Source organism: Dermacentor albipictus, chromosome 1 (assembly GCF_038994185.2).
Source record: "Dermacentor albipictus isolate Rhodes 1998 colony chromosome 1, USDA_Dalb.pri_finalv2, whole genome shotgun sequence".
NCBI lineage: Eukaryota > Metazoa > Arthropoda > Arachnida > Ixodida > Ixodidae > Dermacentor > Dermacentor albipictus.
In genome coordinates, this window is record NC_091821.1 from 172,774,800 (window position 1) to 172,799,648 (window position 24,849).

At 42.8% G+C, this 24,849-nt stretch overlaps 1 protein-coding gene across 3 annotated transcripts in view; it reads right to left on the minus strand.

The window, feature by feature from the left end:
• The window catches only part of LOC139052368 (5-oxoprolinase), a 154,618-nt gene that overhangs the window by 37,351 nt on the left and 92,418 nt on the right, over positions 1–24,849 (minus strand). For all 3 annotated transcript variants that reach the window (XM_070529466.1, XM_070529460.1, XM_070529470.1), the window contains 4 exons: positions 22,596–22,705; positions 20,268–20,489; positions 8,057–8,191; positions 3,568–3,717 (listed from right to left, as the gene is read on the minus strand). In XM_070529466.1, coding sequence (XP_070385567.1) covers positions 3,568–3,717; positions 8,057–8,191; positions 20,268–20,489; positions 22,596–22,705 — 617 coding nt within the window. The remainder of the gene's footprint in view (positions 1–3,567; positions 3,718–8,056; positions 8,192–20,267; positions 20,490–22,595; positions 22,706–24,849) is intronic.

Consider the following 24,849-nt stretch of genomic DNA (forward strand, 5'->3'; position numbering starts at 1 on the left):
CGTGTTGACAGTAAGTCACGGACTCTTGTACTGTGGCCATCGCGTGGGGATGCCCATTGAGGCAAGAACAGTGATGCTACATGTGTTGCACGTAATGCATCAAGGAATCGGGCCGATGAAAGCACTAGCCCGCTCACTGTTTTGGTACCCACGGATTGATGCTGACATAGAACAGCTCGTAAAAAGTTGTCACATTTGCGTGCAAGCAGCTCCTATGTTGCCTAGACAGGACGAGATGCCCTGACAGGAAATGGGTCGGCATTGGTCGAGGCTGCCCATAGATTTCACCAGTCCTGTTGAAGGGTGGTTGTTGCTGATATTGGTAGATGCTCATACTAAGTGGATTGAGGTTGTGCCCATGAAGAGCACCACAGCGTGCTCAACCACATTCAGCACATTTGGCATACCGGAAACCATCATGTCAGATAACAGTCCTCAGTTCACGGGGAAAGAGTTCACTGACTTCCTGCGGCTGAATAACATCAAACACTTGCGCACCCCATCGTATCACCCGCAGTCAAATGGATTGGCGGAACGGGCTGTGCAAACCGTAAAGCAGGGATTGAAGAAAAACCAGCAAGGGTCATTAGAAACCCGTCTGGCAAGGATCCCGCATAGTTACCAAAGGACCACGTTGGCCTGTGGAGAAACATCTGCAATGCGGCTGTTGGGGTGCCAGCCGTGTTCTAGATTAGACAACGCTGTGGTACCTCTTGCTCTGGTTGAACGTAACCCCTGCTATACTCATATGCCCGGCTTCTTTCAGACAGGCGATCCAGCGTGGGTACGTAACTTTGAACAAGGAGAGCCCTGGACGCCGGCCACGATCTGGGCGGCGTCCAGATAGGCGCCTGGATAGCAATGGCAGACGGCGCTGCGGGAGAGATCATGCGCCGTCACTTGGACCAAGTCAAGGTGCTACTTCCGGACAGCTCATTGGCCAATCCACCAGTCCAATGTTCCACCAACATCTGGTCGAAAAGCACCATGGGCCATCCAAAACCAGAGGACCCAGCTGCAGCAGGTTCGCCTGCATCTACACGCCTACTGCCCCTACATGCCACTCCACTTCTGAGTAGGTCCACTCGGATCCAAAGGCCTCCCCAGTGGTTCTCCCCTTAGAGAGGGAGGGGGCGAAGACTGTTCTGATGCCAGCGCGCATGTGGCATGCAGCAGCTATCACGGAATATCTGGTGGCTACCACTTTCCCCTCACCGTGTTCTCTTCCCCATGCCCTGTGATCTGGAGGCATAAAAACAACGCCCCAAGACAATAAAGCCGGCTTTTTCCTTGTTGGCATTGGCAAGTGGTGACATCTGGTCACTTCAATCACCAATAACAGACCGCACAGGTCGCACATGCGCTACCACACACTGGGCAGTACGGTGACAGCAGCAGCAGTGCCACTGACAATGGCAAAAGCATGCCTCAGGAGTGTCCACGTACAGTTAAACCTCAAAATAACAAAAATCAATAGAACAAAATTCTCGATATAACAAGGTACCTAACTTTTCATAACCTCTTGCCCATAGAACACTATGTATTTAGAACCTCAATATGACGAAGTGTGCTTCTATGTGATTTCAATATAACAAAATTTCACTGCCGCCGCAAAGGAATGCCAAGATAATAAATGAAATTTCTGCGGATGCAGATGGTCAAATGATTGATTTAGAAGCGGCTGCTTGCAAATGCACCTCTAAAAGTGCATGCCGCACGACAAGAGCCACTGTAAAAGTGAAGCCGCATCATGATGACGTATAAAGTCCAAGTGCAATAAGATCCTATCGCGCCCCGCACACTGTTAGCTTTAAGTGTGAGTGAAAGTGTGCAAGGGTAAGACAAGAGAGATGGTGGTTTCACGAGTGCCGCCTACCCGCACGAGCAAAGGGAAAGAGGCGGAGGGGCACGAGCGAGGAGGTGGAATGGGGGAGGGGGTGGCGGTGTGGGGGTTAAGTTAGCGTGCAGCTCGATTTCTGGTGCGCGTCTTGGCTGTGGCCACGCACAGCTGTAAGCGCAGCTGAGCGCATAAGCAGCCGTGTACTCTGATTTAGAGGTAATCTGCCCCCTCTGCAAAGACTGGGCGTGCCGAGACGGCGTGGCACTATGTAAGCTGTCTTCCTGCGCATTTAGTATTGGACATTGCATAATCTTCAGTTTCGGTAACTAGTTGGAGCGAGAGGCAGACGAAGCATTCGCTCCCCACTGCTGGCACTTTTCCTGATAGCGTCGTCCCAGTGTGGGCGATGCTATTATCCACAGTGGTGGAGTGCACGCGAAAGCATGGGTAGGCTTTGCTTAATTTGTACCGCCGATGTGAAGATATCATCGACGTATGTGGCGTGAAACAGTATCATTCACCGCCGACTCCCAAATATATAAAAATGAATTGTTTTCTCATTCAAGCTTGTTTTTTCAATTGCCCAATAATTCGGAAAATTCTGTGGCCCCTTTCAGTGCAAGAAAAATCGATCGGCGACTGCACTTATTTGCATAAAAGGTTGAACTTCAATACAATGAAATTTTGATAAACCGAAGCAAATTGCCTATTTTACCGACTTCGTTATATCAAGGTTTAGCTGTACTTCCGCTTCATTAGTTTGTTTCTATGTCGTGCAGTCCCATACACAGAGAACAAAACTGTAATTTTCTACCATGTTTCAGCACCACAGTCATGCTCTTTCACCATCTCACTCCTGCCCCTGTGCTCGTGATTATGGCACTGACTTATACCGCTAATCAGGTGTTTAGCGGCAAACAGCAATTATACAATTGATAAATTGCTGAAACAAAGCTTTCACTCAAATAAAGTGCATCTAACAGAAGTGTCACAAGGAGTGCAGCAGGCAGAGCTGCAGCTTGTTGACAACGCTATCGAATGTAAGAGGAAAAGCTGTCTGTATCCACTGATTTCTGTACTCAAAAAGCCAGTAGAGCAGCTGAGAGACATAGCAGGCCTAGTCTTCATCTCAGAAAATACATACGTTTCAGAAAGCAAGTGAGCACTGGAGCGATCATGTTAGAGTCACAAAAGAAAAGACACTGGCCAACGTGGTCATGCTGACAGCACGTCTTGCCATCGGTGGTACGCCACATGCATCTCACCACCAGTGTGTGAGGGGCTTCCAGCTCCTTTCATTTAGATGTCCCGTCCACACCAACAATGTCTGTACTACGAAGACAAAAATGCATGGCCTTGTGTAAAGCTTTGTGCTTTTTTTCACCCTGCTGATTGTCTGGACAATGAGTTTCCTTATTAACAAGGCACAAAGGTATCGGAAAAGTTTGGTGCTTCCAGAAATTGTCTGTAATTCAAGTAGTCCATAATAATGAGGCACAACTGCACATTGTCGTGGTAAAATTTGCTAACGAAATCTGACACAATAATATTTTTAAATGTTTAACAGCAACAAAGTGGCACACTTTCAACATTGATTATAGTAATCTTTATGACTGTGATAATTAGATGAAATTGATCTGTAGTTCTATTCTCAATCTAAGGTGAAATTTACTAACATAACAAGCAACATACAAAATAAATGACGAGAAAAGGAAGGCTGAACTTGCCTGTGATGCAGCACATGTGTTGAAGGCATGAAAGACAACATCAACAACTCTTTGTGAAGTCAACACATTGCCTCCAACAACTGCTGCATCTACAGAAGGGTTGAGCAGTGAATTCCGGGGCAGCACTACTTTTACAGGTGCCAGGCAACCCTGCACAATGAAATTGTGGTTAATGTACTTCTGAAGAAAAATAACGCAGTGATTGAATAGCATCAAGCACTTGAGGGGTGATACGACAAAGGCAAAGGCTCTCAATCTAAGCCTTGTTAAAAAAATACACCCCCCCCCCCACCTCCCCCTTCCCAACCAGCCTTACAATTGAAATCTTCATGATAAAAGACAAACCAAAAACTGTTATACACAGCTAAAGCTGAGAACACCACAAGTTCCACTAGCTCAGTATTCAAAATGTAGAAATTGCAGTAATATAATGCTCTTACTGAATTTCAGAGATTATTAAAGCTGATAACATTCCAAATAATTTAACTATTCTCACAGCAATTATACAATTGCTAAATTTCTTCAATTAGCAAGATAATGTGTCGTGTTTCTATAGAATGTGTAGAAGTTGCTTTACAATTTTTCCATGACTGTCAAAATTTCTGCGGGCAATGAATGAGAACTAAGAAGACTGTTTCACTATCAGCTTTAAATGAGTGCTAGGAGCCAGATAACTAGTAAGATAAACTGTATTTTCCAGACTACAAGTTGCATTTTTTTTTCTATAATTTTCGTCGGTGCGTTTGCAAGCTGGAGTGCAAGCTGGAGCAACCATTATGAGCATTTCTTTAGTTCACGAGTACAATAAGAAACCATGCGCAGCAACATTCTGAAAGAAATCGAATCTTTTATTAACAGAGCAGTGACAGTTGTGACAGATGTTAGTTTCTAGGGCTCACCATGTAAGCAGCACCGTGGCAGCCAGCGTGACTTCTCTGATCTTGTTTATGAAAATTTAGTGCCCGAAATGGATAAGTATGGCATTTTGCGATGTGTGTACAAGCTTGCATAATCACGTTTCATCATGCCGACTGAGTTAAGATAGGTGTGTCTTATACACCAGTGCGACTTATATACACATTTTTTTCTTAGAAACTCACATAAAGTGAGGAGTGTGACTTATAGTTCGAGATACGGCACTAATTTTTCACCTATTCAATTAAAAATACAAATTAACCTTTCAATAAAACCCCCATGTAGCCACCAACAATGTGAATTCCGTAGCTTTCTAGGAGAGAGAGAGAGAGAGAGAGAACACTTATTAAAATAAAAGGAAATCTCAGGGTCCTTCGACAGACCCTGGACGCGGGTGGAGTCCAGGACCCCATGAGGCACGGCCACCCAGCAGGCTCAAGATGGTCCCATGAGTTGATGCTAGACAGTGAGGCTTCCGACTATTGTGTGGTGGGGTGTGGGATTGCAGGGTTGGCACTCACGAGCTGGCACGCCCAAGTGGCATGGTACAGCTTAGCCAGCGCATTGCAATCTCGACATTGTTGTGGGTATTCTGTGGGGTACATGGTATGATATATTCTGTTTCAGCACGCATGAGGGAGTTGTGCAGTGGGGGATATTTCCTGCGCTATAGTCTGTAGTGTTGAAGTATGGCGTGAAATTGTTTTGGGATCAGTTCCGAACTCTCCTCGTCATGGTTGTGTCGCTGCGAGGCTTGGTGAGTGTGCGCTCGAGCCAATGTGGGCCCTCAGGTTCCCAGCAGTGCCCCCGGGCCCAACAAGGTTACTTACAGAATCTTGGCAAACCTCGAAGATCAGGCCCTAAAGACGCTTCTAGACAACTTCAATGACTTTTGGACATCAAGCAAGCTACCGCAACAACGCAAAACAACCGAAGTATGCTTCATCCCCATACCAGGCAAGTCCCTGCCCATTGACCACCTGCAGTCAATAATAATATGTGGTTTTTATTGGTGCAAGGGTCAGATATGGCCAAACAGCGACATGACATATGGTGATGGTTTCTCAATGTATTATAAATGGAGTGGGCAGTGAGTTGCAAATGCTAGATGTACCGTGGCTGTATAAGGGCCTAAAAACAATTCATTGTAAATTGCGTAAAATATAGGAGTATTAAAATAATGACGAATAATGACTCAGGGTATGAGCATAAAAGTTCCGTTAAGAATCGATGACAATAAAACGTATGCAGTAGCACTAGTGCCTCAAGAGGTCCTTGAAGTCAAGGGATGTGCTCATGATATGTGGGATAAAAGTACTTTTTACGTTGGGCTTCTATTTCAGGACACTTGATAAGAACATAGAGGACTGTAAGATCGTCGCAACACCTATCACATGTCAGGGGATCACTGCCAGTAAGGCAGTAAGAGTGTGTTCCATAGGTATGTCCTATCCTTAGTCTGGAAAGAAGCACTTCCTTGTGTCTTGTTTTTTCTGATAGCCATTTCCCTATCCTTGATTTGATCATAGGTATGTAGCTTATTACAGGAGGTATTCAGAGACCTGGATTGGGAAGAATTCGGGATAAGATTTAATGGAGAATACCTTAGTAACTTGTGATTCGCTGATGATATTGCCTTGCTTAGTAACTCAGGGGACCAATTGCAATGCATGCTCATTGACCTGGACAGGCAAAGCAGAAGGGTGGGTCTAAAAATTAATCTGCAAATAACTAATGTTTAACAGTCTCGGAAGAGAATAGCAGTTTACAATAGGTAGCGAGGCACTAGAAGTTCCTTAGAAGCTAATCCCTTTGGATTTTGTCCATATTGTGTATTTTACATTTGTATAGTTTTATGCTTGTGACATATGTGCAGCAAGAGTTGATAGATGATGATTTGCCTTCCCTTTCTTCGTTTCTCTCTTTCAGCCCGTTGCGAATAGTATATATTTGTGCAGGCTTCGATAAACATGTTGTTGGCAGTCAGCACTGGTCCTGTGCTTTTCCTTGTCCGTGTGTTTTTTGGCGTTTTTTAAATGAATGATCCGTACAAACTAGCTCGCGCCCAAACCCTTCTAAGTTATCACTTGATGACCACAGGTATTCGTGGTCACAACACTGGTGTGATGAACGTCGCCAGCAGGGGACACACAAACTCATCCCAAAGTGAATGTTCTATGCTGCCTTTACCATTTCACTATGCTGCGCCTTTGAAGCTCGGCAGATTACGTGACCTTCAATACTGGACACATGTGGGAAGATGACGCACATAAAGGCACCAGCCTTTTCACCTTAAATGCTTGCCTTCGCTGTTGCATTCACATGCTTGCGCTCACACCTGCAGCATATCACGTGACCTTAAATGCTCAGTGCATTGGCTATGAATGTGCCATCACACCTAGGACAGCACAGCAGTGGTGACAGCAACAGTGCGAGGGTGCCTTTTGTGTAAGCATAATGGCTATCAGGAAAAACATTAGAGTGGCAACCAAGTATCATAGCTTTGACGTAGCACCTCAAAAACTTTGAAACATTCCAAGAGAAAATTCCAATAGAAATTCCTATTGGTACTATACACCAAGAATTATAGGCCCAGTACCAAAATGTACAGGTCCCATACAGCTTTCTGTCGGTCCTCTACCTCCTTCTATCAGGGCAATACACTGCTCTATAAGACAAATAAAATGGTTTATGGGCCCAAATGAAGCTAGTAGTAGTGATCATGATATAAACTTGTATTGGTAATATTGCTTGGCAAGAAGCCACCCAAGTAAATGCACCGAATATTGAGAATGAAGGCACAGTAGGCTTTGCTTTAATCAAGGAATTATGCTTCCTAAGCTGTATGTTTGTTTCACGAAGGATATTTAGGTACTGTTTGTTGCTTCACTGAGTAATTTCATGGAGAACAGAGCTGACCTCCAGCACATCTGTAGGGGAACACAGGTCGGGCCAAGACTCACTACATGAATGTCGTCCTGTGTGTCAGCTATTTGGCAAGACAGCAGCATAAACCACAATCAGCAAAATCTGATAGGGTTTACCTAGAAAGCTTTGCTTTAAAATGAACAATGAATGTGCCTTTATACTTGTAAGCTCATAGACCAATATCGGCTATCAGTGTATCAGTTGTATTGTTTCATAGACCAGTACTGGCTATCTGTTTACGAGTGTATCAGTTCTATTGTTTCATAATCGAATAAAATAAAACAAATAAAATTTCTCTATCGGAATTTTTTGTGGGGATTACATTGTTTGGAGAATGGCGAATCAACAAGTGATCAAGTGATCAACGAAGGTTTTTCTTTTTTTCTTTTTTTCTTTTTAAAGAAAGACGAAACTTACCCATTAGCTTATTTTTGATGTCAATATGGTCAACAGATGATTTGATTATATGTTAAAAACTTCACATATTCCCATACCCCTAAAAAAATTAATACAAGCTCAAGCTTACACACACGCAATACAAACAATTAGAGTTTTAGAGTTTAGATTTCTGAAAAATCAAACTTTGAGAGGCATTTATCTATGAGACTCAAGTAGACCAATCTATGTCGAATTGAAAAGGACAAACCTGGTTTAGTGGCAAGTCATGTCCTACCATGCAGCGAAGACAATACAGTATTGCTGAGAGTGTCACCGCACGTGGAGCATTCAGGTTACCATGCACTTCACGGCCTGTCCCAGAAAAGTCGAACACAGCTGTTCCCTAAAATAAATAAATAAATAAATAAATAAATAAATAAATAAATAAATAAATAAATTATTGTGCCCAGGAACAACCCTAAAGTCTGAATGCTGGAGCATGCATGCATTAAAGAACAAACAAAAAAACCTGCAGAGGAATATAATAAAAAAGACTGTATAGAAAAAACAAGTTTGAAAACATGAGTGCACATACAACAAAGCGCAAGGTAAATATAAAAGGAAAAGGAGGAGAAGGGCAGTCGAACAATTGTGAAACTATGACACAACAACACCAAGACCGGCAAAGAACAAAGAACAATGACAGCGAGTTATGAAAAATATCGAGATCATGAAAATAAGCGTTATAAAAACTCTGTTCTCTGTGTATTCTGTATTGAGTGTTGGTGATGACAGGACGGAACATTAAAAGGTCTATGTTCTCTGGTAATCCTGTGTGAAATACGAAACATGATACAACTGAGGGTACCATGAAAGAGTCTGAAAAGAAACAGAAGGCCAGCATGATTATGTCGGCAGTGAAGTAATGGCAATGACAATAATCCAACTGTGCTAGAACAAGGTCCAGTGCCCTTGTTAGCGAAGCGGCCACAAAATATGCTCCGAAACTTTTTTTTAGCGCAATTATGATAGCAGTGAAGTAAGGGCAATGACAATAATACAACAGTGCTAGAACAAGGTTCAGTGTTCCTGTTAGCGAAGCGGTCATGATATATGCTTGGAAACTTTTTCTGGACACGATCCATGATGATGATGATGGTGATGATGAAACCAGTGAGAAAACATGCATGTCTACAATTTCAATTGGCTTAAATGGCAATTATACAAGCTTCTTCAGCATGTATTGTTGTACGTATGTTTGTCAGCTGCATATCTCATATAAAGTAAAGCTTTAACAACTCGATATCAGTTTAGTAGGAATTCATCATTATTAAAAGGAATATTAAGGTCTGCCAATTTTTCATGTTAATCTTGCTCTACATTTTGGACTGACAGTGTGCCCTTATCTGGAGAACTTGTCCTCCGGGACCTTTGGCACTGTGGGACCCTTGGCACTGTGGTGGAAGTTCTTGGCATCACTGCTCATATTCGCAGCCTAGGAGTCTGACTGCACTTGCTCATCACCCGTGACTGCTTGTGCCAGCTATTCCAACAAGATGCTGACAAAGCCTGGTAAACTATTGCGAGTTTTTACCACATCGATGTCAGGATAGCATGCTTTCCTGGGCCAATGGATCCTGTGCACTGGGGAGGGACCCAGAAGAACATGCAAATTCTTCATTTCTGAGAATAAAGAAGCTGAAAGCAGCAAGCAGTGCTGACAAGACAAAGTATTCAGTATTTGCTTTGTATGGAAACATGGCAGTGAGAGGAGTACATGATGTAGGGTACATGATGGGTACGATAAATTTTTGAATTTACACTTCACAACGCCCAAGATGAAACGACAGCCGAAACATGCTGCTATTACAGCCAAAATACATTCTTCTTCATAGGCATTACGAGTGATGCCCAGCTTTCTCAGGTGCAATGGTGGTGATTTTAAGGTGCTGCACGGGGCTAGCCAGATATGAGCTGCGGCACCACAAGCTGCCGAACTAAACGTTCCTGTGATGGTTGACCATCCCTTGAAAGCACTATACAGCAAATAGACAAATGTGATATGTGCCTATCAAATAAGCTACTCACTTTTATTTGTGAGTGTTTTCTTTCCCATAACTTTTGGAACATATCATACTGAAACATATAACCGTTTTCTTAGAAAAGGAAAGTATCATATCACAGCATCAACATGGCTTTCGCAGAGGCCTTTCTACAATCACTCAACTACTAGAACTAACCCACGACATATCATTTAACATCGACAAACACAGACAAACAGACCTCATCCTACTCGATTTCTCGAAGGCATTTGATCGGGTATCACACAAAAAGCTCATAAGGAAACTTGAGATTACATTAGGTACAGGCCTCATAATTGACTGGATTTACTACTATCTTACTAACCGTACCCAGTTTGTGGAAGTGAACGGACAGATTTCCCAGACAGCCCAGGTAACATTGGGAGTCCCCTAAGGAAGCATTCTGGCTCCCCTTTTATTTCTAATTTTTATTAATGACCTACCCACAAAAATCACAGGAAACATTAGGATATTTGCAGATGACTGCATTCTTTATCGAAATATTAACTCGTATGATGACCACATAACATTAAACAACGACTTGAAAGTTGTGTCTAACTGGTGTGCCCACTAGCAGATGACCATCAATACTAAGAAATCTGCTGTTCTTTCAATCACCAGAAAAAAAAGTAACTCGAGCTTTATGTATACCGCTAACGATGTGCCACTAATGCGAGTTCATGAACACAAGTACCTCGGATTAACGTTAACACATGACTTCAGATGGAACTCCCATATAAATAATGTTACAGCAACTGCAATGAAACGCCTTTTCTTTCTTAGAAGACACCTCCGACTAGCACCACCCGATACAAAACTTCCGGCTTACAAAACTTTCGTCAGGTCAAGTATGCAAATGTTATCTGGTTCCCATACACTAAACAACTAATTGAAAAACTAGAAGGTGTACAAAGGAAAGCTCTACGGTATATATACAATAAACATACATTAACAGACTCGCCCACAGAACTACTTAATGAATAAAGGGAAAATGAGACATCCACCTGTTCGTAGCAATTGCTACAAAAGAAACCCATACGGGTTCCTCGAAATAAAAGCCTCATAGTTGAAGAAAAATTCGTCCTGGTCCGGGACTCGAACCCAGGACCACCGCCTTTCCGGGGCAGCCGCTCTACCATCTGAGCTAACTAGGCGGCTAGCAGATGGCAGGGCGAAGTCGAATTTGTCGACAACACGAAGCAAAGGCAAGAGTTTGATGTAGTAGTTCTGCGGAAACCCGCAAGGAGGAGAGAAGTAATGAATAAAGGGAAAATGAGACATCCACCTGTTCGTAGCAATTGCTACAAAGGAAACCCATACGGGTTCCTCGAAATAAAAGCCTAATAGTTCTGCCGTAGTAGTTAGCCTACTAGTAGTAGTTAGCCTCATAGTTCTGCTGACGTAGTAGCCATAGTAGTAGCTGCCGTAGTAGTTAGCCTCATAGTTCTGCTGACGTAGTAGTTCTGCGGGTTTCCGCAGAACTACTACGTCAAACTCTTGCCTTTGCTTCGTGTTGTCGACAAATTCGACTTCGCCCTGCCATCTGCTAGCCGCCTGGTTAGCTCAGATGGTAGAGCGACTGCCGCGGAAAGGCGGTGGTCCCGGGTTCGAGTCCCGGACCAGGACGAATTTTTCTTCAACTATGAGGCTTTTATTTCGAGGAACCCATATGGGTTTCTTTTGTAGCAATTGCTACGAACAGGTGGATGTCTCATTTTCCCTTTATTCATTACTTCTCTCCACCTTGCGGGTTTCCGCAGAACTACTACGTCAGAACTACTTAACAAAGCCGGAATCCTAACAGTACAAAACCGTGTTGTACTAGCCCGTTCTAAACTTATATGCCAGCTCCTACACAACAAACTTAATATTGATACCTCTAGATACATCTCCAGAAATGAAACACGGCCAATGCGACATAAACACACACAAACACTCAATGAGTATTCTTTTCATACCGATTGCTTTAAGAATTCATTCTTTCCTTTAGCGATAAGAGAGTGGAATAAACTGAGTGAATACATTAGTAACAGCTCCTCATTAGATACATTTGCTAATTCAGTAGAAAAACATCTCCTCACCTTACAGCTCTGATTTACATACTCAGGTTTGTTACCGATCTTCATAGTCTAACACTTTAATCTATGAGTGTTCTTTTTGTATGATGCATTATATGCATGACTGCATCCTGTTTGTCATGTTCATTAGGTGTTTTATATGACATGTGCTTTCAGGTGTCTTTTTTTCTTTCTTGTTTGGTTTCTTCTTTTCTCAGATTCTTCTTCGTTATAGTATATTGTACCCAAATATTGCATTTGTGATGAAGTGCTTAATTCATTTGTTTAGCAAAGCCAAAACCTATGCAATGATACACTCATGATTATATAATGTATTTATATTCTTTGTTCGCAAGTACTACCATATGTACTTGCCCTTCCTGTTATAATCCTATGAGGGATTGACAGTATGTGAAATAAATAAATAAAATATTTTAAAAAATCATCTTATATCATATATTTTCCAGAATCCAACAAACTCCTAACTAACAAGGTTTTACTGCAGCTGAAGTTATTTCAGTTAATTTGTAAGTCAAGTTAAAAAAATATCTGTCATGAAAGCAGTGTAGCATGCTGCCTCAGTAAGTATTCAAAGACACATATTAATGTACATACAAATATCCACAGCATTTAAGTTCTTAAAGTTAGTTTAGTTGCCCAACCTGCATCTGGGTGAAACATTACATGCACTGCATGGCCCTACATTCCAATTATTCTTGCCCTGGATGTGCACAATGCGAAATTGAGCTGTCAAATTAGTTATATAATGCTCTATAGTAATAAACGCTGAAAAAATGTCAACAAAGGTATTATTTACAATATGAAGTAGCACCTTTCATTTCAGAGTTTCAACTGCTAGTAACAGACTCATTTTTACATTAAAAAGATTGAAACACTTAGGCACGTGGAGAGCAGCACTTCACTTTTCATACTCTCACCTGACATCACTCCATTTTTTTTTTCTTTTTCACATTGCACATTTTGCGCTGCCGTGACGTAATCTGACGCGCACTTTGCACTGCATTTGGCGGAATCTGATGTGGGAAATGTGCCCACTGAGCTGTTTCAAATTGCACAGACATTAAAACAGACGTGCAAGTTCCACAGATATCGAGAGAGAGTTTTATTCTGAGCAAGCACAGTGTGCACCTAGGTGGGCAGCCACCGTATTCTAGGTAGCCATGGGCCATGGCCATCTCTCGTGCCCGTTTGATCAGGCTGCACTGTTTCTTCGGGTCCAGGTCTGTTAGCTTGGTCTCCCACTGCTCCTCAGTTAGTGTTTAGATGTCTACTGTGCCATGTTTTTGTACACCACCCCATACGATATGACATAGGGTGTCTGGGACATCACAGTACTTGGAGATGTAAGAGTGCTCAGATGGTGAAATTCGGTGCACTAAGATACCGTGGATGTAGGTATTGGTTTGCAATTTCCTAAGTGTTACTGCTTCTTCCCTAGTTAGGCTCTCCTAAAAGGACAGTTAGCGTCATCTATTGACAACATATATAAACTTGTACAGTGTATATTGGCTGTCACAGCATCCACAAATAGCTTTTTAAACTAGCAATACCTCCCACCCAGCCTATCCTTTTTGTGTATGAAGCAACCATAAGTGTGATAGCATGCTAACTCTTTTGTTACTGTTGGTTTCAAGCATTCTTTTTCTGCTCTTTCTAGTAACCTAATTTTAACAGTCACGTGTTATCAGTGTTACCATATGACAGGCTTGTTCCTGGCATAAAAGGATTTAGTGTTTGAAGTTCTATGAGGGTGTAAGATGGCAAGACATGACTATATTTATGTATCGTAATCAGACAACTATCGCTGCTAGCACCACATTTGCTTATCAAGCCAAGCCCAGACAAGCTTACATTCTTCATTTATTAGTCTTCCTCTTATTATGACACATTAATGTTGTAGCAAAGAAACTTGATTACACACAAAACACAGTTTGTCAAAAACAAGAAGTATTGCACAAGTTAAGCCACTCAACAAGATTACAAGAAGTGATGGATGACATGTCTACCAGCCACAGTAAATCAGCGGCTATGGCACTGCACTGCTGAGCATGACGTCAGCAATTGGTATCCTGGTTGCAGCAGCCACATTACAATGGAAGTAAGATGTAAATATGCTCATGTAGCTAGATTTATGCTCACATTATAGAATCATCATCATCATGTCCACTGCAGGACGAAGGCCTCTCCCTGCGATCTCCAATTACCTCTGTCCTGCGCCAACCAGTTCCAACTAGCACCCGCAAATGTCCTAATTTCCTCACCCCATCTAGTCTTCTGCCATCCTCTACTGCGCTTCCCTTCTCTTGGTACCCATTCTGTCACCCTAATGGTCCAACGGTTATCTAGTCTACGCATTACATGACCTGCCCAGCGCCATTTTTTTCTCTTAATGTCTATTAGAATATTGTCTATACCTGTTTGCTCTCCGATTCAAACCACTTTCTTTCTGTCTCTTAAAGTTATGCCGAGCATTCTTCGTTCTATCGCTATTTGCGAGGTCCTTAACTTGTTCTCAAGCTTCTTTGTCAGCCTCCAAGTCTCTGTGCCTATGTCAGCACCAGTAAAATGCACTGATTGCATACTTTTCTTTTCAATGATAACGGTAAGCTCCCAGTCAGGAGCTCACGATGTCTGCCGTATGCGATCCAACCCATTTTTATTCTTCTGTGAATTTCCTTCTCGTGGTCAGGGTTCTCTGTGATTAGTTGACCTAGGTAAACGTACTCCTCCGCAGACTCTAGAAGCTGGCTTGTGATCCTGAACTCTTGTTCCTTTGCCCGGTTATTCATCATTATCTTTGTCCCTTCTGCATATTAATCTTAAAACCCACTCTTACACTCTCTCTGTTAAGGTCCTCAATCATTTCTTGTAGCTCATCTGCATTGTTGTTGAAGAGAACAATGTCATCGGCAAACCGAAGGTTGCTGAGGTATTCACCGTCGATCTGTACTCCTAAGCCTTCCCAGTTTAATAGCTTGAATACTTCTTATAAGCATGCAGTGAATAGCATTGGAGAGATTGTGTCTCCTTGTCTGACCCCTTTCTTTATAGGTATCTTCCTACTTTTCTTGTGTAACTTTTATCCCCAATTCTTCCCAATCCAGGTCTCTGAATACCTCCTGTAAACACGCTGTGAATAGCATTGGAGATATCGTATCTCCCTGCCTGACGCCTTTCTTTATTGGGATTTTGTTGCTTGCTTTATGGAGGACTACGGTGGCTGTGGAGCCGCTATAGATGTCTTTCAGTATTTTTACATACGGCTCGTCTACACCCTGATTCCGTAATGCCTCCATGACTGCTGAGGTTTCGACAGAATCAAACGCTTTCTCGTAATCAATGAAAGCTATATATAAGGGTTTGTTATATTCCGCACATTTCTCTATCACCTGATTGATAGTGTGAATATGATCTATTGTTGAGTAGCCTTTACGGAATCCTGCCTGGTTTTTTGCTTGACAGAAGTCTAAGGTGCTCCTGATTCTATTTGTGATTACCTTAGTAAATAGTTTGTATGCAACGGACAGTAAGCTGATCGGTCTATAATTTTTCAAGTCTTTGGCGTCCCCTTTCTTATGGATTAGGATTATGTTAGCGTTCTTCCAAGATTCCGGTACGCTCAAGGTCATGAGGCATTGCGTATACAGGGTAGCCAGTTTCTCTAGAACAATCTGTCCACCATCCTTCAACAAATCTGCTGTTACCTGATCCTCCCCAGCTGCCTTCTCCCTTTGCATATCTCCCAAGGCTTTCTTTACTTCTTCCGGTGTTACCTTTGGGATTTCGAATTCGTCTAGACTATTTTCTCTTCCATTATCGTCGTGGGTGCCACTGGTACTGTATAAATCTCTATAGAACTCCTCAGCCACTTGAACTATCTCATCCATATTAGTAATGATATTGCCGGCTTTGTCTCTTAACGCATACATCTGATTCTTGCCAATGCCTAGTTTCTTCTTCACTGTTTTTAGGCTTCCTCCGTTTCTGAGAGCATGTTCAATTCTATCCATATTATACTTCCTTATGTCAGCTGTCTTACGCTTGTTGATTAACTTCGAAAGTTCTGCCAGTTCTATTCTAGCTGTAGGGTTAGATGCTTTCATACATTGGCGTTTCTTGATCAGATCTTTCGTCTCCTGCGATAGTTTGCTGGTATCCTGCCTAACGGAGTTACCACCGACTTCCATTGCACACTCCTTAATGATGCCCACAAGATTGTCGTTCATTGCTTCAATACTAAGGTCCTCTTCCTGAGTTAAAGCCGAATACCTGTTCTGTAGCTTGATCTGGAATTCCTCTATTTTCCCTCTTACCGCTAACTCATTAATAGGCTTCTTATGTACCAGTTTCTTTCGTTCCCTCCTCAGGTCTAGGCTAATTCGAGTTCCTACCATCCTGTGGTCACTGCATCGCACCTTGCCGAACACGTCCACATCTTGTATGATGCCAGGGTGAGCGCAGAGTATGAGGTCTATTTCATTTCTAGTCTCGCCGTTCGGGCTCCTCCACGTCCACTTTCGGCTATCCCGCTTGCGGAAGAAGGTATTCATTATCCTCATATTATTCTGTTCCGCAAACTCTACTAATAACTCTCCCCTGCTATTCCTAGTGCCTATGCCATATTCCCCTACTGCCTTGTCTCCAGCCTGCTTTTTGCCTACCTTAGCATTAAAGTCGCCCATTAGTATAGTGTATTTAGTTTTCACTCTACCCATCGCCGATTCCACGTCTTCATAGAAGCTTTCGACTTCCTGGTCATCATGACTGGATGTAGGGGCGTAGACCTGTACAATCTTCATTTTGTGCCTCTTATTAAGTTTCACAACAAGACCTGCCACCCTCTCGTTAATGCTATAGAATTCCTGTATGTTACCAGCTATATTCTTATTAATCAGGAATCCGACTCCTAGTTCTCTTCTCTCCGCTAAGCCCCGGTAGCACAGGACGTGCCCGCTTTTTAGCACTGTATATGCTTCTTTTCGCCTCCTAACTTCACTGAGCCCTATTATATCCCATTTACTGCCCTCTAATTCCTCCAATAGCACTGCTAGACTCGCCTCACTAGATAACGTTCTAGCGTTAAACGTTGCCAGGTTCATATTCCAATGGCGGCCTGTCAGGAGCCAGTGATTCTTAGCACCCTCTGCTGCGTCGCAGGTCTGACCGCCGCCGTGGTCAGTTGCATCGCAGCTGCTGGGGACTGAGGGCAGGGGTTTGATTGTTGTGTTCATATAGGAGGTTGTGGCCAAGTACTGCACCAGGGTGGCCAATCCTGCTCTGGTGAGGGAGTGCGTTACCAATTCTGGTCACCGGGATCAGGCCACACTCCAGGCCTGTTTGTGCAATTTTATCAGCACGCGGATTTTTTTTTTTTTTCAATCCGGTGGAAAACTGCCGGCACCGGGATTCGAACCACGGACCTCTTGCACGCGAGGCGGGTGTTCTACCTCTACGCCACCGCTGCACCGCTGCACTACAGTATACCCAATAATGTATACTGTACATTATTGTTTCGAATAGAGTGCTCCGGAGTCCTCTGGGTACTGTAAAGGTCAGTATAGAATTCTTCCACTGCTTTTATTAAACCTTCGAGATTGCTGATGATATTACCCTGCTTATCTTTCAGTGCATACATCTTGGTTTGTCCTATGCCAAGTTTTCTTCTCAATGATTTCGAGCTGCATCCATTTTTAACAGCTTCTTCAGTCTTTCTCATGTTATAATTTCTAATATCACTTATTTTCACTTTGTTGATCAGTTTTGACAGTTCCGCGAATTCTATCCTATCTCTTGAGTGGGACACTCTCATTTTTTGTCGTTTCTTTATTAGGTCTTTTGTTACTTGGGAGAGCTTGCCTACTGATTGCCTTGGTGCCTTGACTCTAACTTCAATTGCTGCCTCTGAAGCCAGCCTCGTTACGGTTTCATTCATTACCTTTATGTCATCATCATAATCATCTCTCTGTTCTAAGGCTGCATATTTGTTTGCAAGTACCAGCCTAAATTTGTCTGTTTTTACCCTTACTGCCTCTAAGTTGAACTGTTTCTTCTTCACCAATTTTACTCTTTCTCTGTTCAAATTGAGGTGAATCCTGGCCCTCACTAACCTATGATCACTACACTTTACCCTACTTATTACTTCTACATCCTGCACTATGCTGCGATCGGCAGAAAGTATGAAATCAATTTCATTTCTTGTTTCACCATTAGGGCTTTTCCAGGTCCATTTTCTGTTGCTTCGTTTCCTGAAAAAAGTATTCATTATTCTCAGCTTATTTCTTTCTGCGAATTCTACCAGCATCTAACCTCTAGCGTTTCTAGAATCGACATCGTAGTTGCCAATTGCCTGTTCACCCGCCTGCTTTATCCCCACTTTTGCATTGAAGTCCCCCATTACTACTGCATACTGCGTTTGCACTTTTCTCATCGCTAATTCAACATCTTCATAAAACTGATCCACTTCCTCATCGTTGTGAGTGGATGTTGGAGTGTAGGTTTGTACTACCTTTAATCTATACAGTGAAAGCTCGTTAATTCGAACTTCAATAATTCGAATTTATGGATAATTCGAACTGTACGATTTGGTCCGGCCAAGCTCCACAGAAGTCTATGTATACAAAAGTCCGTTAATTCGAACGCGAGAAGGTTGCCTCACGGATAATTCGAACTACGCTCGCCTGGCACACGGCCAGAGAAACGCGCCTACTGCCTACACACAAGGCTGTATTGCCTCCGAAACGGGGAGAACGGCGAGAGAAGGCAAAATCGGAAAAAATCTAACCGACGCGGGGTCAGCCAGAAGGCAACGGCGGCTGCCGCCTCTCCGTTCTACGTAACCTCTGAGACTTCTTGCCCGCTACGAATCTCGGAGGCTTTGCAAATCTTGTACAGCTGCTAATGTTGTGCGGAGATGGCACGGCAAGCGCCAAACACAGCGAATCAAGTACGTCGCAGCTGCGCTTGCAATCAAGAACGAACGAATCAGGGCCTTCGCCACCTTCACATGTTCGACGTTTTTGTCTCGGCAGTCTTCATCGGTTGTGTACCTCTGTTTTCAGCTTAGGAGGTATCGGCCGTCGCGATTCATTGTGATGGTGTTAAGCCTCGGCTAACGTTCGTTACTTTGGACATCGGTGGTGTGGCACAGTCGGACCCAGAGCTTCGACTCGAAGATGGCGTGTGCCCGCGGCACACGCCATCACTTTTTGACTCGCCAAATTTCTGACATGCCCTACTGCTTCCAAATCGCAGTGTACTGTTGCTCTCCTTCACTTTCGTTAGTTCGAACTTTCGTTAATTCGAACTGAAGCGGCTTCCCCTTGCGGTTCGAATTAACGAGCTTTTACTGTACCTCTTATTGAGTTTGATTACGACTACTGCTACTCTCTCGTTGATGCTGTAGAATTCTTCAATGTTGCCCGCTATATCTTTATGGATTAGGAATCCTACCCCGTATTGCTTCTTATTCGGGAGACCCCTATAGCAGAGGACATGGCCGTTATTCAGCAGTGTGTAAACCTCACCAGTTCTTCTAATCTCACTAATGCTGATAATATCCCAAACAGTGCCTGAACAGAGTCCTCCTAAGCTAGCCTCAGTCAAGAGAGTTTGGGTGTTAAACGTTGCAAGGGTCAGTTTCCATTGGCGGCCTGTCCGGAACCAGGTATTCTTAGCACCCCCTTCTGCGTTGCAAGTCTGACCACCGCCTTGGTCAGGTGCTCCACAGCCGCTGGGGACTGAGGGCCATTTCATTGAGGAGATCATTTCATTAGGGAGGTTGTGACCAAATACTGCACCAGAGAGGCCAATTCCTGTTCTGGTGAGGGAGTGTCTTTGTTCAAGCTTTGTGGGCCTTCCTGATTTGGTTGTACCTGGATTAGTATAGCCCCACTCGCTCTCGGCATCTTTTGCCGGTGTCAGGTGCCACTCCAAGCCTGCAGATGTAGTGCACTGAAGGATGTCACAAGCAGATACACCATCATTTAAAAAGGGGGGGGCGGGAAGAAAAGAGGGGGGGGGGATTTGAACTTCCAACTACCGCAACCGAGAATAAGACATAGCATCTTAGAATCTTAGGTTATAATAATAAATTTAAACTCCTCTTAACCAGCATCTCTCATGGCCCATGAGTAGTTTTGGGATGTACAGTCTCATCAGTTATTAATATTATGGATGGTACACTTATAACATGTCTGCCTAACCATGATGTGAAGTATAAATGTTGAAAGAAATTACGAATGTTAAAGAAAGATGCCATGGTTTAAACAATTTTGGGAAGCTGTATATGGCACAACATGTGGCACATATTAAATGAACTAACCTCCTTCTCATTGAGTTTGACAGTGAGGCAGATGCGTGAGCCATCATCCATGCGGTCCCAGGCATGCAGCTCAGCTTTACCCAATTTGCTGATGGCCGAGTTAGCCACCCGACGCAGCAGGTCCTTAATGGCCACTTCTGCATTGTCCTGCACGTAGCCCATGTAGGCTTGCACTGCCTCTAGGCCATAATAGTCAATAAGTTCCTTCACAAGGATGATGCCCTGCAAACAAACAACCAGCTATAGCTCCACAAATAATCATCACAGCCTAACACATTAAAATGAGCTAAGAGACTACCCAAATATAGTCAAGTTAGCTAATGCTTTATTTAAAACATAAATGTTAACATCAGTGCTTTTAAATCCCAGAAATTGGAGCACCTTTATGCAACACTGATACAGGTAAAAGATACAGTTATTCTTCGCCTTTTAGTATTTATTTTTCAGTGAACACGTTACAAACAATACCATTCCAAAAGCCTTACAAGATGTTCTTAGAGCCTAATGATAAACATTCCGATTCCTTATTTGCAACAACAAGGAAAATTTAACCAGCAATGGCATTATAGGTAATAATAAGTCAAAATTATTACAATATGGCAATGCAGCTGCCAAGTTTAATCTGAGTGACAGGAGAATGAATAAACTATGGCTAAGTATAAAGAAGCGTCCCAAAAATCACAGAGGCACACACAGAGCCACAAATAGGAGAGTAAACACTCTGTTTACTCACTGTTTTTTCCAATATGGAACCTGTCTAAGTTCTGAAATTTAAAGCTGCTCTGAAAACTGGAAAAACTAAAAAGAAATATTATACTAACTGGCATGTCATGGCAGCAGAGGGCAAGGAACTGTAATGTTCACTGAAGCTGCTTACCACATATGTGCATGCAAACACCACCACACAGAGCTTACAAATTTCAGTTAAATATATCACGTTGCACATCACAGTCGTTATAGGTGAACGCCACTGATATGCCCCTGGCTGTGGTGACTTCCTGGTAGTTACATTGAATTTGATCAGTCCTGGCTCAAAGCCTAACTGCCACGTACCATGTGGTAATCATTCATCATCCTGCAAAGTTCCAGCATCTTTTGTAGCATTTTGTATGGAACAGTGACACAATGTTGCCAGCCTGAAGAGCAAGTACTGGGTATACTATTTAAATATACAGTATTTGGTGAGTGAATAGTTCTCATTTACATGGGCACAAGTTTTCCAGTGGCCTGGAATACATCCATCAACATGCCATCCACAGCCTGGCATTGTCATCATTTCTTTATTTTTTCTTCTTCTCATGGGTTTTATGCTCAGGTTTGCGCTGGATGTTTCTTTTGTGTTCAAAGATCTCATTTCTTTATCCCTCATCTCTTCAAGTTTTGTTCACACTACTCATGGTGCTTGTACAAGCTTTTACTTCAACTGCGAAGCTTTCTTTTCGAGATACTTGTACAGGTTCCTTTGCAGCTTCGTGCTACACTCGGGTGAATGACAATTTTTCTTTATCATGAACCTTCCTCCATATTGCAGAATTTCTTAGAACTGATATGCCTTATTCAGAGTCCCCGTGCTTTGAGTTGATTAATTTGCCCTCGCTCTGCAATCGGTTAGCCTTGTGATTAGCTCAGATGGTAGAATGGCCACCCCAGTAAGGTGCTTGTCCAAGTTCAATCCCTGAACCTGGACAAATTTTTCTTCAACTGAAACTGCAAAACTTTCTTTCTGAGAAAGAAATGAGCTTCTTTTTAGCTTCATGCACACTCAGGTAGGTGACAATATTTTTTTTCTCTCGAGTTTTCTAAGCCTGTGAAGTAATCCATAAATATATCTAACACATTTTGGTCTACTGCATTGGGCAATATATGATCATCGGAACCAAGAATGGGACTATGTTAAAGATACTTTCAATAAATAACCCCTTCTCAACGTCCTAAATGTATGTCTCTCCTCCTTTGGCTTCACATTTCAGAAAGCATAGAGTGTGTACTGTACTCTCCTGTTTGTATTTTGCTTCATGTTGCACAACTCAACACGGCAATCAAGACTAAGTGTGTGTTAACAGGCTAATGCTGGTAAAGACTGTCTTGAAATCCAGAAAGTCGTTGCAGCCATGAAGCATCCAAACAAGTGTAATGTTTGCAGCTCGAATTGTATAGTGGAAGTGACTAGGAAGCTAAATTATTGTTAATGAACCAAGAAAACAACAGCTGTGCAAGAATTCATGGCCATATTCATGGCTAAACATTTCATTTATGAATTTAATTGATATAGGTTTAGTTCTGCTTGAGAAGAAAGCAGCCAACATCAACCGCTCACTGGTCACATACCTTTTGGTTGGCTGCAATCTGCGCCTGTATGTCAGCCAAATTATCACGCAGGTTTCGAGTACCACTGCTATTGGGCAACAGTGAGGGGGCATTGAGGGCTTTGGTCAGGGCTGCATATACAGAAGTAGAAAAATGTGAATACATGAAAATCATTGTGTGATGGTAAACAAGCAGGCATCTAAACCATGGCAATACCAGGAAAGTTACTCTCAGCAAAACAGTGATCAGCAGCGGTTGAGCCAGGGATGTCTCAGGCAGGAGCTGACATTTTAACAAGGGGACTTTTATTCATCATGATCCCAATGAAGTTCCTTTTCAATAAGTTAGCTCAGCCTATAAAGTTCTTTGAACACTTTTCTACACACAGAAAAAAAAATATCTCATGTCTAACAATATGAAGAATGTTGACTGTGATAAGCAAAGCTTAGCTCAGAGACTTTCGTTTTGTATGCTACACTCCTTAATGAAAGCTTTAAAAAAGTTTCAAAATACTATAATTCGTGAGAGTGTATATGAATAATGACTTCTGATCAAAACATTTTAATACAGTACAATCAATTATTGCTGCAATGTATGTTTTTTCAGCTTTGAAAAAAATCCTGTCCACATAAAATGCATTTAAGTTTTGTTCAGAAGGTTTCTAGACTTAGGCAGTGCTTTTCCCCAGTGCAATTACTGCTTTGTATGTCAGATGGTGCCAAAAAATGGAAAGTGCAGAGTCAAGTTTGTGGCCATGTTCTGAATGGCTAAGAAAGCTGGCTACAGTGCCACACATACAGTAAATGCATCATGTTTTCATTAAGGTGTGCGGGTTTGCGTTGCAGTGCTGAAGTTACTGCATGTAACAAAATAGTACAGGTATGAGCAATCACACACATAATGTAGAGTTGAATCATTGTCAAAGTAATTAAAGAGAAGAAAAACTCCAACCAAAATTTATTTTAATAAACCTGACGTTTTGGAGCCCAACTGGCTCCTTCTTCAGGGGCAAGACGGCATGAGGCCTAGTAGTGCTTATATGCATTTTTGATGCTTTGACAGACGCTTTGAAAGCGCGCACACACTTTTCATAGAACTTGAGTGTGAACCACGGGAAGTGTTCCTGACAAACAATTCATGTTACCCGCCGTCTTCTGGATGCACCAGGATTCTAAAAGGACTCACCGCCGGTGGTTGTTTCGTCTCTCCAAGATGACAGCATCGTTGTGGCTAAGCTGGCGATCAAAAAGCTTGCAGTGTTCTGCCACAGCATTGCATTCTCTGTTTAGGTGGCGGAGGTCATTCTTGTGTTGACAAATTCTTTCTGGGAAGTTTTTAGTCTTGCCAATATACAATGTGGGGCATTTGGTGCAGGTAATCTTGTACACAATGCCCTGCGCCTTTTCGACAGGAACATAGTCTTTTGGACGAGGGAGGAGGCTACCGTCCATAAAGAGAGGCTTGTGAGTGATATCTACTCCTGCCTCTTGCAGTACACGGGCTAATGACCCGCTGATGCCTCGAACATATGGTATCAAGACACGGCGTCGTTGCCTGGGTGGTGCAGCAGCCATTGTCTTCCTTTCATTCTCATTCCGTCAGCGGAGGGCAAAGGATCTTCTTAACGGAGAAGCATACACCAAGATCAAGAAACATCAAACGTCACAAACCAAAACCCACAGGAAGAAAATTCTCTCTGAAATTCTCAAGCAACATTCAGAATTCAAAACCTTTTACTTGAGGTTGATATGCAGAAATGGCTCTGCCCTAAACTTCCATGACCTCCCAAAGATTCACAAAACAGGAATTCCTCTACAGCCCATAGTAGATTTTACGTGCTTTCCCCTACGAGCCGTGTCCACCCATTTTCATAAGATACTCTCTCTCCTTACTGAAAACATGGAAACCTACATTCACCACTCAGGACACTTTACAGAAATGGCGTCCAATGCGAGTCCTGATGAAAACGACTGCATGGTGTCTTTTGATGTGGTTTCGCTGTTCACTAGCGTGCCTGTGCCCCTCACGCTTTCTGTAACATGTTATGCGCTCGAACGCGAGTCCACACTGAAAGACTGCACCCCCTTTCTATTAATCACACCTGTCGGTTACTGGAATTTTGCCTTTGAAGCACTTCAAATCTACAAACAGACTAGTATAACTGATTGGGTGCCGCAACCTCGGTCACAGTCGCCACACTCGCTACAGAGGACGTCGGCAAGCAGGTGCTTAACAACGTTCGACGTTTATTGACCTTGGTGTATGCTTCTCCGTT